Here is a 16,702-nt window from a genome sequence, read left to right on the forward strand (position 1 = left end):
CAAAGTTGAGTTCCAGTCTGCTAATAGCAGTATAGCAATGAAAGTATTGTGGTGTGATTTTAAAATGAGCCTCAGCAGATGCCACAGAAGCCAACTGATTGATAAATGGGGTTTAGCTCCTCTTATCTGTGCTCTTAAATGATCTGGAGAATTGGGCAGGGGTTTGGTTCTGTGTATCTAGGGTGGGGCATCCATTTTGCTCTTCTTCCTGAAATTGTGGAAGTTTGTTAAAAGGAAGAACTGAGATTTCCAGATATTAAGAAGAAGCATGTGCAGCACTTTTTTGGGTTTTGTTCTAAGGAGAAACTCATGGAGACACCTTTTCTTCTGGTCTGACAGTATTGATGCATCTGTTCTTTTGTCAGTACCTAAAGTGTATTTGTAATACATTTGCTGTCTGAACATGAAATCAAACACATTTCCATGTCTTCAAATGTGTTTTACATCTGTTTATCAGCTTATTAAAGCAATTCAGAAGCAGCAGCAGACTTGGAAGTAATATTGGTTGATGTTGGGAGCTAATGAGATTCTACTGGTTTTTTGAAAGCAAGATAAAAAGTAGTTTCTATTTCCTGTAGTACATTAATTTTTTTTTCACATTTTTGAGCTTCTCATCCTTTTATTAATCAGTTATATCCTCATTTTTCTTATTTGATGCCCCTAGCCCAGCATAGCTGTTCCAGTTTTTGCATAAAGCTGCAAGTACAACAGACCTCAATAATTCATGACAGGCAAAGCAGAGTAAGCAAGGAAGTTAAATTGCTGAGCACAAAATGCCTCCACACTTTATATGGATGTATTTTTACACAGAATTTCAGTCCTTTCATCTGTGAAATGTCATTGTTTGAAATGGTGCATAGAGAAAACATCCATAAGCTGAATTTTCTTCCAGTGTTTGCAGTTAACTGAGGAGGATACTTCAAGAATCAAGTATCATTAAAAGCTGTGTGTGCTGGTTAGCAAGCTGTTAGCATTGCAAGGTAATATTACAAAAATAGAACTGTGAATTTAGTTAGAAGTACAGTTGTTGTTATGATGAAACAAATAGAACAGTAAATAAATGAAGTGTCTTAAGGGCTAAAATAACATTAAATTACCAAAACTTAAAATACATGTGAAAAGCATCCTTCAATCTGTGAGGAGCTCTATGGACTTTATCAAGTTTGTTGTTATGTGAAGTAGTATCTGTGAAGGGGAAAGGACTGAGAGAGAGACCTGAATTAATACAGCACTGAAAGTTTTTTCCCCTCCCATTGCAGTGCTATGAAAAACAGCTTTGAATGACTGCAAGATGAAACCCTTGACACAGGAACTAAGAGAACAATGGATTTTTTATATCTCTACATAACAATATTAAATTTCAGTGAATCATGCATGTCAACTAATATTTTGTGCCTTAGAATTACTTAATTTGATTTTTAATAGAATTTGAGTATAAAACTGAATTTAGTAGCTCCTGCATGAACATTCAAGCCATAGGAAAAACATAGAATCACAGAATTATCAATTGAATGTCTCTTTAAATGTCATCTAATCCAACCCCTCTGCAACAAGCAGGGATATCTTCAACTAGATCAGGTTGCTCAAAGTCACATCCAACTTGACCTTGAATTTTCTCCAGGGATAAGACACCCACAGTCCTCCTGGACAACCTGTTCCAGTGTAAAACTATAAATCTCTCATTTAAAGCTTAAAGAGTCATGAAAAATTATTTGTACCTGTCATCAAAGGACGTTTCCAGATTTATGCCTTTTCTTTTTTTCTTTCTGCACTGGCCACAAACTGAGTTTGGGTTTCTTAGTGGTCTGTGGAAAAATAGTTCTCATCTAAAGAGCTGCATCTTCTGTAATGTCTCCAGGAAACTGTCTGCCCATAAACACTGGAAACTTAGGATTGCAATAGGTTATTGATTAATGCTACAGAAACTCTTCTGATCTAAAGAACCAAAAAAAATGAAAGTACATAGAATATTTGTCCATACAATTTTGGGATTTTTAAAGTTTTCCATATTATGTGGATGCCATGTTTTACAAGTAGGGTGATTAGCCAAAGGCATGATTTCTATAATAGTGCAGGATAGGTGATTTTATGGAAAAAAAAATGGTAAAACTTAAAATTTAACTGCATTTGTATTGTGGAACAGGGTGTCATTAAATCAGTAAGACTTGATTAAATTGGGTGAACCAGATATCTGTCCTTATATGTGCCCTTTTCCTTTTAATGTTCTCTCATAAAACAAGTAGCTTTTATTTTTAGCCTAGCTGCTTGGTGGGATGGAAGGTTAGCTGTGTGAAGTCAGGTGCTATTTTTGGCTCTGTATTAGGGTTCCCAGTTATGCCACTTAAGGAGAGAATCTGCAATGCTGACTGGTGAGCTGCTGTGATTAATGCACCTATGGGCAAAGAGATCCTTGTCTTGTATCAGGAAATCCTCTTGTTTGTTTTTCTCTTCAGACAAACTGGATTATGTTCACAATCACAAGCTGCCCTTGCTAATTTTCTGTTTCCAATTTCCACTTACTGCATGTTTAGTAAGGCTTTTGTTTCTTTGTATAACTCATGAAACTGAGAAGCATGGCATTACATTTCACTGTTTAATGTACTGAAATTATCAACTCTTGTTGAAGTAGTGGATCAGGCTGATGTACGGGTTGTTCAGGGGTGTTTTGTGTTACAGAGACAGATGAGTTGTACAGAGTGATTCAAAATTATTCAAGATTTCCAGAATTTTAGTCCATTTCAACTGTTACTTTCTGACATCTAAATAGCTGCACATAATCAGTGCAATTCAGTTTGAATATTTGAAATGCCATTTTGCAGACAGATCAATTTTGCCCTTTGGAAAAACCGGTGAGCAGACCTTGCCAGGAAGTCCTACTGCACTGGAAGTCCTTAAGAAATAGATACATGTAGGAAATCACTTTAACTTATGCATATTCCTACAGCTTATTTTTCTTTCTGTCATTTCCATTGCAGTGAGGATGATGTGTTTGAATCACACCCAAATGCAATCTTGTATTTCCACGTGTTCATTTTCAGAATTAAATTTTTGAGATGTTAAAAAAATTTATGCAAAAATCTTTTTGAAATTGAGATTAAAAACTAAAATGTGAGATGTGCTCTGTTCTGTCATCTGTTCCACCAGCTGTGGGGCTGTGTGAGTTGTGGTGACCTGACTAGTCTGTTTATTCAGTATTTCTGCATTGTCATACTGTAATAGGCGTTTCCTGGGCTCTCTGCCAGACTTTTTCTGTTTACCAGGCAGCAGGCAAAGATTTAACATTTCTGTTTCCTTTCTTACTCCTTAGATTCCCTGTGGGATGGAAAGGGCTTGTCTTCTCCTTTTGTCACTGCTGTTCCTTGCCATGGAATATCAGTGGAAAGAGGTTCATTTTCTAATGGTGACTGTAATTATGTGACACAGCCACTGATTAAATAGTCATTTAAGAAGCTGACCTAGAAGAATTGCTCTCATTTTGGTCTTTGTTTCAATTTCCCCCCCCCTTTTTTCTGTTTTCTTAAATAGGTTAATGAGCTCCCTTTATCCAAGACAGACAAATTCAACATTTACAAATTGTTAGAAACAGAAAACTTTGTTTTTCTCTCACAGCTTACTGAATTTATTAAACTTGAAGGACAAAACAAAAGGATGCAAGATGCCAAACCTCAAGTGGTAAATTGGACAATGTCTTGTGGAAGCTCTGACCTAGAAATTGCATTCATTTCATAGTTTATTGCAGTGTCCAGCAGAGCTGAGGAAGCCCTCAGACCTTTCCCAAGCTGTGGCTGTGCATGGCTTCATGAATGTGAATAATTTCATTGACTGCAGTGGGATTGCTGTGAAGTTTAAAATTAACCTATGGCATGGGTTTAAAAGGAATTTTAGAGTAAGAGTACACCAAAAACCAAGTGAAGTACTTAAATTATCTTTAGAGGAAAAGGACCTTCAACATGCTCTTTAATATCTGAGGCAATTTTGCTGGTCAAGATGCACAGTCATGTAACAGAAGATCAAGTAATGAATTTTAAATTTTGCAGCAGAGTTGATACTTTTGTATTCTTTCAGCATGATCCAATCTGTTACCGTATTTCATGTTTCCTTTGCAGACAAAATAGTTGTGCATTTGAGCCTCCGAAATTAAGAGCCATTTGACCTAATTCCAATTATTTCCAGAGAACAAAGGAGGGATTTTTGTCCCTTCTTGTCTGCTAATGACCTCATGGGAGTTGACTGTTGGGGAAGTTACTGTGGTGCCTTGCACAGTCCTCATGGCTATGGCCAGCAGGAAAGGTGTGGGTGTCTAGGGTCTTACCAAGCTCACAGCTTTATGTCCTCAGACTTGAGGGCTCCCCAGCCTACCCCAAAGCTGTTTTGGGCAGATTTGGCCAGTCTCTGCAGCTTTTGAGCTCTGTCAAGCCTTAAGTCAGAGGTTAGCAGCTTGCCTACCCTTCTCTTGGTGTGTGTAGTTTTGTGCACGTTGGGAATTCCCAGAGGGATTCTGTAGTAGAGCTGTCAAAGGGGACTCACGTAAGCTGGTGAGGAACAGAAGCTTTTGCAAGTGTCAAGTGCTTCTTCATTACACCAGCAGGAATCCTACAAGTCTGACCTGATTTTCCAGGTTTACTACAGATCTGATGCAGCAGGGAGTTTTGTTGCTGTGCTTGTGTACAGTGTGGGCTGCTGGCCCTTGAACAGTTTCTCTTTTTTGCCTGCTCCCAAATTGCTTAGCATACTTGCCTTTGACACCTTGTCATTTCTGTGAAGTGAATAGGTTGTTAATTAAAGAAAGAATACTGGCAATTGCAGTATTTCTTAAAAGGGCATGTCATGGTCTCATTGGTTTGACTTTTCTCAGTATTTCTCCTTCCTGGGTGTATTCAAGCTACCCATCTGGCTATTTCCTCACTGAAGACATGTCACAAGACATGACTCAGGATAACCGGGCAAATAGCTGCCATAATTTAGTACTGAACTTCTTGTGTGCCTCTTGGGTAGTCATGAAGGTCACTGATGGCTTAGTAACTAATTGAGAATATTGGTAAAACACATCCCCCATTTCCCTTGGTCAGGTTATTCTGAGAAAGAGCAGAACCAAGGGGAATTTCCAAGGTAAAAACTCCTGTGTGAAAATCACAGTACTCAGTAGGGAAGGGTGGGAATGCCCTTTTCACCTTCCTTTTTGAGTTCCTGAGGCTGCCCACAGGAAACTTCCTTTGGAAAGTTAAGCCTGGTCCTGTTGGTGATGGAGCTGAAATGGCAGACAGACAACTGACCTGTTTGTGCAGGATGCTTTCCTTGCATTTTGCACCATAAACCCTGGAAATGAAAGGCTGGCAGCTTCACAAAACACTGCAAGAATTTTAATAAGTCTGAATGGCAGTGAAGAGGAAGTGGCAGTGCTAAACGTATTTCAAAAGAGGAAATAAAAATGTTGATTGCAAATATGACCTGACTGGTAAAGTAGACAAATATTTTACTTTTGCTCACTCAGAAGAAGAGTTGATGCAAAGGGCAGAACTGCCAGGGCAGCACAGTTATAATCTGTCCCAGTCAGAGGAGCAGCATTTCCTACAAAAAATGTGGAGACTCCTCACAATTAAGGCAGTAGCAGGGAGGTTGCATCTAGATTTGTCATGCTGATGTTTAAAAAATTGTTCTCGTTTTTTTTCAGCAATTCATGGGGAAAATAAACCACTGTAGTCCTTGAAGAATTTCAGCCTCAAATGCCTGTCTCAGCTGCTGAGCTGAAAATACATTCACAAATCCAGCTGTTGCTGTGCATGCTAGATTTCCTTGTTTTCTTTCTGCCTTGTATGTTCTGTGCTTCCTTTTAAAAAATATTTACACCATATCCTGTGTTCTTGAAATCAGCAGATACAAGTATTTCTTCTTTTGTTAAAACAAATATGTATAATGTCTCGTGTTTTTTCAAGTTTGATGTTTTATATCCATTTTCAGCTGTGCTGAGAATTTGTCATCCAGAGAAGCTTTCCCCAGACACAGGGTGTGGCTCTTCAGGCTTAAACTGTGCAGTTCTGTAGCTGATTATTTCAATGGAATCAGACATAGTAAATTTAGCCAAACTATTTGTCTTTATAGCCCTTCCTTCTACATTTAGAATGAAGCACATTTGTTGAAGCTGGAATAGAGACAGTTTACCCACCAAGCTTCTGGCTGGGGACTATTGATATATGATCACAGAACTCTGTTGAGTGCTACAGATTTCTGGGAATTTGAATTTCCAGGAATTTTTCAAGTGTTTATAAAACCTCCTTGGCTCCACACACTCTTTCTCTCTCTCTCTCTCTCTCTTTTTTTTCCCTTTCTTTAAAAATTATTTTTCTTCTGAAGATTCTAGGAAGAATATTTTCTGGATAAACCTTCATCTATTTGTTTCTTTTTTTGCCCATTGTATCTTCATCATAAAGGACAATCAATAAATACGTATTTAATTCTATTTATAAACAGTTGATCATTATTAATGTTTTTTCTGGAGGGAATGTATCTTCTGTTTGTTAGATGCAGTGGAAGTAGGGATTGCTGTAAATCACATTTCAAGGCATGTGTGGTGATAAGGGGAAAGGGATTTCCATATGGATGACAATTTGTATGTTCTAATCCACTGGCTTGACCTGACTGAAGGAGTATTTCTTTAAAAAGAGCAAACTTCTTTGGTTTTAAATGTTTGTCAGAAACATAGGCCTATTGTGGAAGGTAAATAAGATGGGTGTATGTGACATTAAAGCACTGCACTAGTAGACAGCGGTGGATCAGGAGTATGATTTTTCAAAGAGATGTGTTTTTCTCCCTTCTTTTTCAATGCCCCATGTTTGTGGGGTTTTTTCTGCATTAAAATCACATTTTTTGTGCCTTTAGCTGTAGATTTGGTAGTGCTTTGACCAGTATTTGTCTTACAAGCTGTTGTTATATCTGACACTCCTGTAACATAGTGCATATTTAGTCACATGTGCCTCTCTAGGAGAGGTCTTTGTGTTTGTCAGAAACTTCACCCAGTGTCTCAAGATTTCATTCTTTGAGCTGGGGTATTTTTTGAGCCCATCAAGAGGCAGGGATGCCCTGAGTGGATTGCCCATGGTCTCAGAAAGCTGTGGAGAGAATGCCAGTGAAAGGATTCTGAGGGAAGGACTGAGTACGAAACCAATGCAGTCTCACTCACACGTTCTCCACTCTGCTGTGTGTAGAGACGTATTTTGAAGAAAAGCAGTGCAGCAAGACAACCTGAGCAGCCTTGAGCTGTCAGAGGAGCATGAGTGAGTCAGTTCTTGTTTTAATGAAAGGGATAGCAGTGTAGTTACCAGGTCACAGGCAATGTTTGTCTGGGAAAGAGTGTTGCATTTAGAAATAAATAGGGTTTAACACATTTTAAACATGTTAATTGAAACATGCAAAGTCAACAGAAAAGTGCTTTTAGCACTAAGTGGGACAAAGAGTGGGTAAGATTATGGATGGATAGTGGAAAGAGAAGCACCATACACTAGTTTGATAAACTACATCTTGTTCCCTAACTTTCTGGAATACCTGACATCCTATTCATATGCACAGATCCCACAGCTAATGAAACTTAAAAAAAACCAAACTTTTCAAGATTTTTTGCTTATAAATTTCTGAACTGATTGCATCCTGATTAAAGTAATAAAACCCCTTCTCCTTTGACCTAAGTTCAGATATTCTTTGGAATGGAATTATGTGATTTGTGAGTTACACCATGGTGGACTTGCAGCATTCAAAATTACATGCAAACAAGTTAATAATTTCAACTCAGTAATTGTTTGAGCACTGAGCAAAAATCTTTTATTTGCTGTGTATACATTTGTTTTAATTCTGTAGGAGATGAAGACTTCATTTTAACATCAGTTTGCACCTGGAGAAATCCTCACTTGACTTTATTACATTGAAAGCCTAGAAAAATAACTATTAGGTTGTGCTTTTATAAAAATGCATTTCCATGAATTTAATTTTGCAAATGCTTTCCTCACCTAATAATGTGGGGTGATTTGGGATTGGAAAATTTTAGCAGGTCTTTATTCTAAGCTGCATACACTTGTTCAATACTTTTCTCATTCTTGTGTATTTTAGGTGTAGCCACTCTGAAATATTTGTGGGGAGAAGGGAAACTTTGAGTATTCCCTGTTGGAATATAGCAAGCATCTGAGTAAAGCTTTCTCATAGCAGTGTTTATCTGGCTTTCAGTTATAATTGTATTTAACACTTTTACAGTAAGGTGGATACTTTTACAGCAATGTGTCTTGGTGTGTGACTGTCAGGTGGGAATCACAGGCTCAGGCGCACCCCATGGGAGCAGGCACAGGCTGCCCTCAGCCTGAACTCCAAGATACAGGTGCTGTGTCTCACCTTCAGCAGCTTATCTCATCACTGGCACTCAGGATTACTCCTGAGTATTTTTGCCTGGGGAAGCTCATGTACATGAACATGTGGGGAGGGATATGTGGGAATTACACGTTTTTTAGAATTCCTTATTCATTCCCACACCTAGTAGCCGTTTGCAGCGGATTTTCCAGAGCATTTCTAAGGGTGCTCCTGTCATCTTTTGTGCACAGATCTGAGCCTCACTCTGTAGAACTGCTCTGCAGACAACAAAGGGATGCTGCTGCTTGTGTATTTCATAGACTCTGACATAAAATCTGTCATTCCTTCCTCCTTTACTCTCAGTTCAGCTGTTAGACTGGATGGGTTAAGGGGTGAGGTGAGGCTCACAATCAGAACAGAAAGATTCATTTTAGGCACTTCTAAACGACAACATTTAACTCCAGCCTGCTCGAAACAGCACTGCAAGGGCAGCAGGAGCAGTGATGGGCAGGCAGAGCTTGTGGAGATGGCTCCCAGCTTTGGGGACTTGGAGTGTGGGCTTGCACCTCACAGAACATCTCTGCCCATGCCCTGCCAGTGCTGCTGTGTTCTGGGTGAGCGTGATGTGTTCTGGAAGTTTCTCACAGCTTTTCCTGTTGGCTTTGCAGCTGGTTTCCAGAAATCTGTGGAAATGATGATGAGTCCTCTTGTTTATTAAGCAGAGAGGAATAAATCCCAAGTTGGCAAAACTTCTCTTAAATTTGTGCAGCCTTTTGAATCCAGTTGTTGGTGCCTCTTTGGCTGACTAAAAGCAGCAGTTTCAGGCAGAGCTGAAAATCTCTCTCATAATGAGAGCAAACTGTCCCTGCATCAGTAAGGGGGCAATGAAAGGGTTTTGGTGCTGGCTGTGGCCCTTTGGCTGCGTGACACAGTGACACAAATGCTGGATGCTGTGAGTGGCTCTGGGCTGGGGATCTGGCTGCTCTCCTGGGGGAGCTGCCATGACAACCCCAGTGCTGGTGGGGAATGCCCTGTGCCGGAGTTCCTGCGGGGAGCTCGGGGTCAGGGGCATTCCGAGCGGCTCTGGAATACTGCGGGCACCAGAGAGCCTTCCCTGTACTTCTGCTGGTGTTTGCTGTGATCACAGTGGGTGAAACAGGCAAATGGTCTTGACAGGTATCTGGGAAAGAACGAGGCTGGTTTCTCTAAAAGCAGATTTTTGTATTACTTCTTTGATTTCATGGCTTTACCAAATGATTTTAACTTCCACTACTAAATTTCATGTGGGCATGCAATGTTAAAAAAAAAAAAAAAGGGAAACAACTATACATTAAAATTTTAATCCGTTTACATCTTAAAAAATAGCTTGCTTCCTGCAAACACTTGTTTCCCTCGCAAGGGAATTAAAATGAGTGGAATTTCTTGTTGTAGCTTTTTGGTTTTAACTGTTTTGAAAGCAGACACTTGCTCCTTCATAAGGTGATTTTTATTGACTTCTGAGGATGGAGATTTTTTCAAGTTATTTGGTTTAGTGTTTTCAGAGAATGTATAAACCATCTTTTCTTTCTGAAATCCCAGTCCTTCTTGACATACATTACTTGGATAACATCATTATCCAAGTAGAATCATTACCCATATAATTAAGAACAGACAACTGCAAAGAGCATGGAAGGGCTCTATTTCTTTATTTTCTTGAATATGAAATACCTTTTAATAAAAAGGAGAATTACTTCATGATTTTATTTTAGCAGGACATTAAAACATGGAAATTAAATGCCTCAGAACATAAAAAAAGCAATTTGCAGATGCAATCACTTTAATTCAACAGATCTTCCTACAAGCAATTAATGTATTCTTAATACATGAATCTTTGATATTTGAATAGTGTTTTCAGATGTTCCTGTCAAAGCAATGTGTGTGCAGTTATAGGTAGAAGTCATCAGCATGCTTATGTAACTATAAGCAAAAATACAGGTGCTAAATGTAAGAATTTTTGGAGGTAAGGGGCAGTCATATTTCACATTCCTGGCCCTGGTGTTTCCTGCACTGCTAGAGATCTGACGTGCTGAGGAACTGGAGTGCTTTGTCATTACAAATGAATGTTAAGGTATCACTGTGAGAAGGTAAAGACAAACTTATTAATTGCTGCTGTCTAACTCAAGATTTAGTTTTGAAAGTAGTGCATGTGTTTGTTTTGCTGTGCAGGTAACGTGCCTGCAGGACTTCTTTGGCGATGACGACGTGTTCATCGCGTGCGGGCCGGAGAAGTACCGCTATGCTCAGGATGACTTCGTGCTGGACCACAGCGGTAAGGCTGCACATCCTGAACCCACTCAGCCAGGAAATGCTCCATCCCATTCCCCTCTTCAACCCTCAAGAATGGTGTGATTCAGGAAAATATACATGGGAGGGTGTTTTCCAATGGATGAAAAAGTTTTTTTCAAACCATCATCTGGGTTCTGTAAGGGTGTTAAAATGTGCCAACAAACCTGATCCAAATTCCTCCGGAAGAGACACTGTCCCTAAAGTTACATGGAAAGCAGAATTGAATTATAAAATGTTCTGTCATGGATCTAATGAATCTAAAATCTGTTAATGATGTTCATTTTTGGCATCTGCGACTGTAAGATAATTTCCATACTGCTTTCTTCATGAGATTTTTTTTTAAAAAATCTCATATGTAGCCATGCTCATTTCCCATCTTGAATGACCCTGCCAGACAATTCACACACTCCAGTCTTGTCTGCTATAGACCAAGTGTTGGCCTTGTGTATATTTTGAGGTTATAGGGGATGTTGGGTAGGGAAGGAGATGAGATAATCTGGAACTTTGTGCCCTTCTGTCTGCCTTGGGCAGATCATGAATTGAACTTGCTTATGAAAGCTGTTTTTCTGTAATGAAAAACTTGTAATGTAAGTTCAAGGATGAGGCAGTCCTCTACCAGAGAGTTTTGGAATTGTCTTGAAACATCAAATATTAAAGATCTTGGGTCTTTTTCCTCCATGTTCATGGAACTGTAGAATGGGTTGAGCTGGAAAAGACCTTTAAAGGGCCTATGTAGTCCAACTCCTGGCAAGACCAGGGACACCTTCAAAAATAAAGTTCGGGTTGCTCAGAGTTCCATTGAATGTTTCCTGGGGTGAGACATCTATCTCCTCTCTGGGCACCCTATTCTAGTGTTTCACCTCTTGCTCAATAAAAAATTACTTCCCTATATTTAGCCTGAATCTAGAGGTTTTTTACTTTAAAACCACTCCTCTTGTTCTATCACTACAGGCCCTACTAGACATGTTTTTTTTCTTTCTTTATTGTTTAAGCTGTACAAACACCCTGATTTTCTTTTATGAAAAAAAAATTAATTTCTTGTAAAGAAAACTTGCCCTGGCAAGAATAATCAGATTATTCCAGAAGAGCTTCACGTTGTGAATGAAGGATTTAAATTTTTTTAAAATATAAACAACAGCACCTTCTGTTCCTGTAATTTTTACACATGTCATTATTTTATTACAAAATGCTGAGTTGCAGCAGAAAGTACAGATGTATATCTGCCCACTGGCTGTACATTTGGATGGATGGAGGATTCAACTGCCTCCCATTCTGCTGTTCTTGCTAGGCTGCTGCTTTTCCCGAACTGCTTGGTTATGTTGAGTCCGTTAGTGTGGGGATGACCAAAAAGGTGGTTTTTAACATAGTTAACAGCTAAAAAATTACTTTATTCTTATGAAGGAATGGAAGAGCATGGTTGTATTGAATCACAATGCAAATCCCAGTCTGGCTATAATCCTAATTTCCCTAGCAGATTTTAAAGCTGTAAATTTGCTTTTCCCATTACACAAGGCACAGACTAATTGATCTAATTTCCTTGCCTTTTCCTCTTTCTTTCCTTTATCTCTTCAGCTTTGGTGGTCCTTGCTTCCTCTAAAGGCTCTAGGGGTCTTTATGGATAAAAGCAGGTTATATACGTGACTGGCAGGGCATACAGCTCAACCTAATTTTTTTATGATGACATGGCATCCTAATGATGGCATTGGCATCAGGGACAAAATAAGGAGAGAAATTTATGATCCCATTGGGAGTGATTTGCTAACGATGCTAACCATAGGGATTAAAATGGCATTACCAAAATGGCAATGCATGTGTGCTCAATGATTCCTTTCCCATTGAGATGGTTATTTAATGATATGTAGCTGATGGTAAATGACAGTAGTCTGTTGTTTCAGCCTTCTGGAAACAGTAGGCATTTTTCACCTGTTCAAAAATTGGTCACAGCATCAGTTTCTTGAAGAAGAAGGGAAATAGTGCTGGCTGGGCAGTTGCCCAGTGTGGAAGTACCATTACAGCAAGAACCTTGGCATCAGCATATGTACAAACTTGAATTGTAGCAATAATCCAGCCTCAAGACATGAAGAAATATTGTCTGCAGAATGTCACATTGCGTAGCTCAAATGGGTTTTTATGGTGAGTAGGTTAGGGTTGTGAGATGCTCTTACAAATCTGTTTGACTCAGCTGGGCAGAGATGTTTAGAAGGTGCTGGTCATTTTCTGGATGCTGTGTGGAGGGAGCCTGAGCATGAGCTGTTGGCAAAGCCCTTGACAGAGTTTCTTGCCTTGCAGAATGCCGTGTCATGAAGTCGTACTCCCGCTCCGCTGCCGTGAGGCACGCTGCATCCAAAAGCCCAGCACCTTCCCGTCGGAGCAAATCCCCTGCCTCAGGTACTGCTGCTGGCAAAGAGCTGAACACAGCAAATACACAAAAATTAATTCTTTTCTAATGGGGTGAAAAAACCTGTTGACCCTGTCTGTAATACAAGAGGGGGGAAACCCCCTTTTTTCATTTTGCCTCTCGCAGATTTGATGCTAATCTAAAAGAAATTTGCGATTTATTTTTTTAAATCCAAGGAAGAAGCATGGTTTCTATTTTTTAATTACAGGCACATGTAATTTCAGTTTATGAACATTGGAGTAATTTGTGCTAATTGTGCTCTTGGGATATGTTTTCAGCATGGCACTTGATTTTCCTGAAAACTAATAACTGCAGGGTTATAGATGTGGTTAAATTCATGTTCATTGAACCCAAGTATACCCTTAAATTTTGAATTAGAAAGATTTCTCCTATATAAGCCAAATACTATCACAATACAGGCCTTTGCTGGTTCGAGTAATTTTAGGAGATGTACTGTACTGTGATTGCCCATTAACAGAGAATTTTTCTTCCTGTACTTCTTGTAATTTCAAAGAGAGGTGTTCACACTGTGATTTTGCCACCAGTTTGGCTGAACACCATATGTTCCAACCATTTTGTGTAAATAAAGGGAGAAACTTTTTTTTTTTTTAATTTTAACCACTGAATTTAATTTCTAAATACTTCTTTTCCCCCTGAAATCAAACTATTGAATACGTAAATATATGATGCTCTTTTTTGAATGTAACTATAAATGTAAGCTTCTGTGTGTATTCAAAACTGTGACATGTTCCATATTCTCATCTCCACATTTGTTTTGCTTAATTAGTGCTGGTTAAAGTCATTTTATTGTTGGGTTTTTTCAAAGTGGAACATTAATAATCTGTTTATAAAGGTTGAATGTTTAACTAGAAAGCTTCAAAGGAGGATTGCAAAAAAATGTATCGTGAAGGGCAAGTTTTGCAACTGATCTACATTTCATGCAATTCTTTTACCTCCAGAGATATGAGATGTAGAATATCTATCAGCAGTGAATTTTATGCAAAGTATTTAGATATCAGTGCTGTCATTCCCATACTTATTTCTACTTAGACCCTCTTTGGTTTGGTTAATTTGAAAAGTGTGTGGTATTTATCCTTCTATTTACTTGCCTTTATTTTTATTTTTTTTACATGTAGTCTTTACTTATCTTTTATTTACCTTTCTTCCTTCCATGCATGTTGAGAGCTGTTTAATAACTTCTTCCCTTAATGTCTTTTTCCTTTGTGTCAAATATATGAGTACAGTAAAGAGGGGTGGCCACTCCAGTGCTCATTCTTCAGCAAAATCCCCAGGTGAGCCATTACTATTATGGCTGTGTATCACTAGTGTGTCTCCTCCCTCTCCATTTACCTGTGTTTTTGGTGCTGTGTTTGTGAATGTGCTCAAGCTTGAAACACATTTTGCATTGGATGAAACAGAGGTGTATTGGGTGTTGGATTTTTTTGTTGTTAGTTGTTGAGGTAGATAATTTCAGTGAAATAATGCTTTTCAGTTGTTGGACATCCACTAATGGTGTCAAAGTTAAATGTTTAAAGGTATAATTTGACTACAAGTAGAGAGCATTCTAAGGAGCAATATATTTTTATGTTTATTCTAAAGCATATTAAAATAGAAATTTCAGTCAGCAAAAAGACAGGTGTGAGAATTACTGAAAAAAAAGCTGTACAAAACCATCTCATATGTTTCAATTTTATGTGCAATTTCTTATTTTTCTTGTATCACTTCAGCCTAAATTCTAAAAAAACTGAGGAATCGCTGAACTTTCAGTTCAAAGTCAAAGCATTTGTGAAACAAGTAACATACAAAATGATTAGCAAATAAATTGAGTCTTTGGGTCATACTAGAGGTAAACAATTTAGAAGTCATTAATAGATTTTAAAGTTTTAAACATTCCAGTGTGCCAAACATATAGCCTAATATGCACTACTTCAGAATGACTGAAAAGTTTGGGGTTTTTTTTCCTGTGTATTCACTGGTATGCATGTGGAAAGAAACATCAAAATAATTTATGCTTAGAAAATAGATTAAAAAAGTAAGTTTGGCATACATAGGCAATAACCAGCAAATCCATAGCAGCACATTTGTGCCAATAGAGATTGCTGGGTTATTGAGTGAGGGAATAAAACAATTCTGCTGTTTGAAATAGTAGTGTCATGGTTCAACCTCAGCCAGCAACTAAGCACCACACAGGCGGTGAATTTTATGGCACTTCCTGAGTTGTGGAAGTGAATTTGAAGGGTGAAAGTGAGAAAATTCATTAGTTGAGATATGAGTTGTTTATTAACTGCAGTAACAATAGTGTTAGCAACAATGATGCTGCAGTGAAAATAACAAAGAGAGAGAAATAAAACCCAAGAACAACAAGTGATGTGAATGAGCAGCTGACTTGTCCCCAAGCAGTGTCCCCTCTGCCAGCATTCCCTGTCATTGTACTGCTGAGCACCATGCTGTATGGTCTGCAATATTCCTTGGATTAACTGGGGCCAGCTCTTCCACCTGTGTCCCCTCTCAGTTCATGAGGAGCAGGAAAGGCCTCAATGCTGTGCATGCTCAGCAATCCCAGGAACATCCCTGGATCAGCAGCACTTCCCAGCACAAATCCAAACCCTGTGCTAGCTGTGTGAAGAAAATTAATTGCAGCCAGCCAGAGCCAGCAGAAGCAGTTGGCTGACTCCCTATAGATGCAAAATCCTTACATGTGGACAGGGCCAGTTGCAGCTCTCCCCGTTCTGCAGTTGCTTGGCACATGCAGTGCTCTCCACAGGCACAGAGGAATCTGCAGGCAGCTCTTTCCAGCAGGATCCTCAGCAGAACGAACTGGGTGTTCTATAGAGGCACACAAGTTGGAAGGCACCTCTGGGTGTCATCTAGTCACACCCCTGGCTCAGAGCACCGCCCTTCTCCACCAAGAATAGCTGAGATGTTAGCAAAGAGCTGCAGTGCTGTCTGTGTAATCTGGGCTCCTCTTCCTTGGGCAGTTTGGGGAGGGAAGCACGTTGTGTTAAATCAGCCAGTTTCACTGCAACAACTCAGTGGTTCTGCCAATGCTTAAGGAGGATGGTAGTGACTTGGACAAGGATGCCTTACAGTGGTCGTGTCTGGGAAGAAGTGACTTTTCTGTGAGCTGCATAAAAGAATCTTTCAAGAAACAAAAAATATTTTTCCTCCTGTGGTACTAGTTTGTCACGTGGAAGCAAACTCTGAGACATTTCTACTGAAGTATCTCATTTTTGATCATGCAAGAAGCAGAAAACAGTACGATAGCAGTCACTAGCCCTTGCCATTGTCATACTTGCAAATTTCTTGTAAAACAAGGATGTATTGGTTATCCAGAACAAATTGTTAACATCTACAGGAGGGTAGTGTATTCTTGGATGCTTTCATCTTCTCAAAAAAACAAAAAAAGAACCTTAAAATCACCTATTTTTCTTACAGGCAAACATTGTTAAAATCAAGATGAAAATATCCTAAAAACACTGAATCCTTTTTAAAGAAAATACTAAGGTCTTGGGTCCTGTAACGGAACTGGGAATATAAATCCAAGTTATCAGACTTCAAGATAGACTTGTAGAATAGCTAACCATCAATTAATTATATCTTAATATCATACACCAGAGAAGGAGATGTTGGTGAAAACCAGGGATTTGTGGA

At 39.0% G+C, this 16,702-nt stretch overlaps 1 protein-coding gene across 5 annotated transcripts in view; it reads left to right on the forward strand.

Annotated features, from left to right (window-relative positions):
- The window catches only part of DCLK2 (doublecortin like kinase 2), a 79,525-nt gene that overhangs the window by 33,231 nt on the left and 29,592 nt on the right, over positions 1-16,702 (forward strand). For 3 of the 5 annotated variants that reach the window (XR_009114445.1, XM_058024148.1, XM_058024146.1), the window contains exons 3-5: positions 10,534-10,636; positions 12,943-13,041; positions 14,296-14,343. Coding sequence is in view for 3 of the 5 variants with exons in the window: in XM_058024148.1 (XP_057880131.1) it covers positions 10,534-10,636; positions 12,943-13,041; positions 14,296-14,343 (250 nt within the window). In the remaining 2 variants the exon portion in view is untranslated. The remainder of the gene's footprint in view (positions 1-10,533; positions 10,637-12,942; positions 13,042-14,295; positions 14,344-16,702) is intronic. The other 2 variants (XR_009114446.1, XM_058024147.1) reach the window with 1 other exon arrangement.

This window comes from Melospiza georgiana, chromosome 5 (genome assembly GCF_028018845.1).
Source record: "Melospiza georgiana isolate bMelGeo1 chromosome 5, bMelGeo1.pri, whole genome shotgun sequence".
NCBI classification, from domain to species: Eukaryota; Metazoa; Chordata; class Aves; order Passeriformes; family Passerellidae; genus Melospiza; species Melospiza georgiana.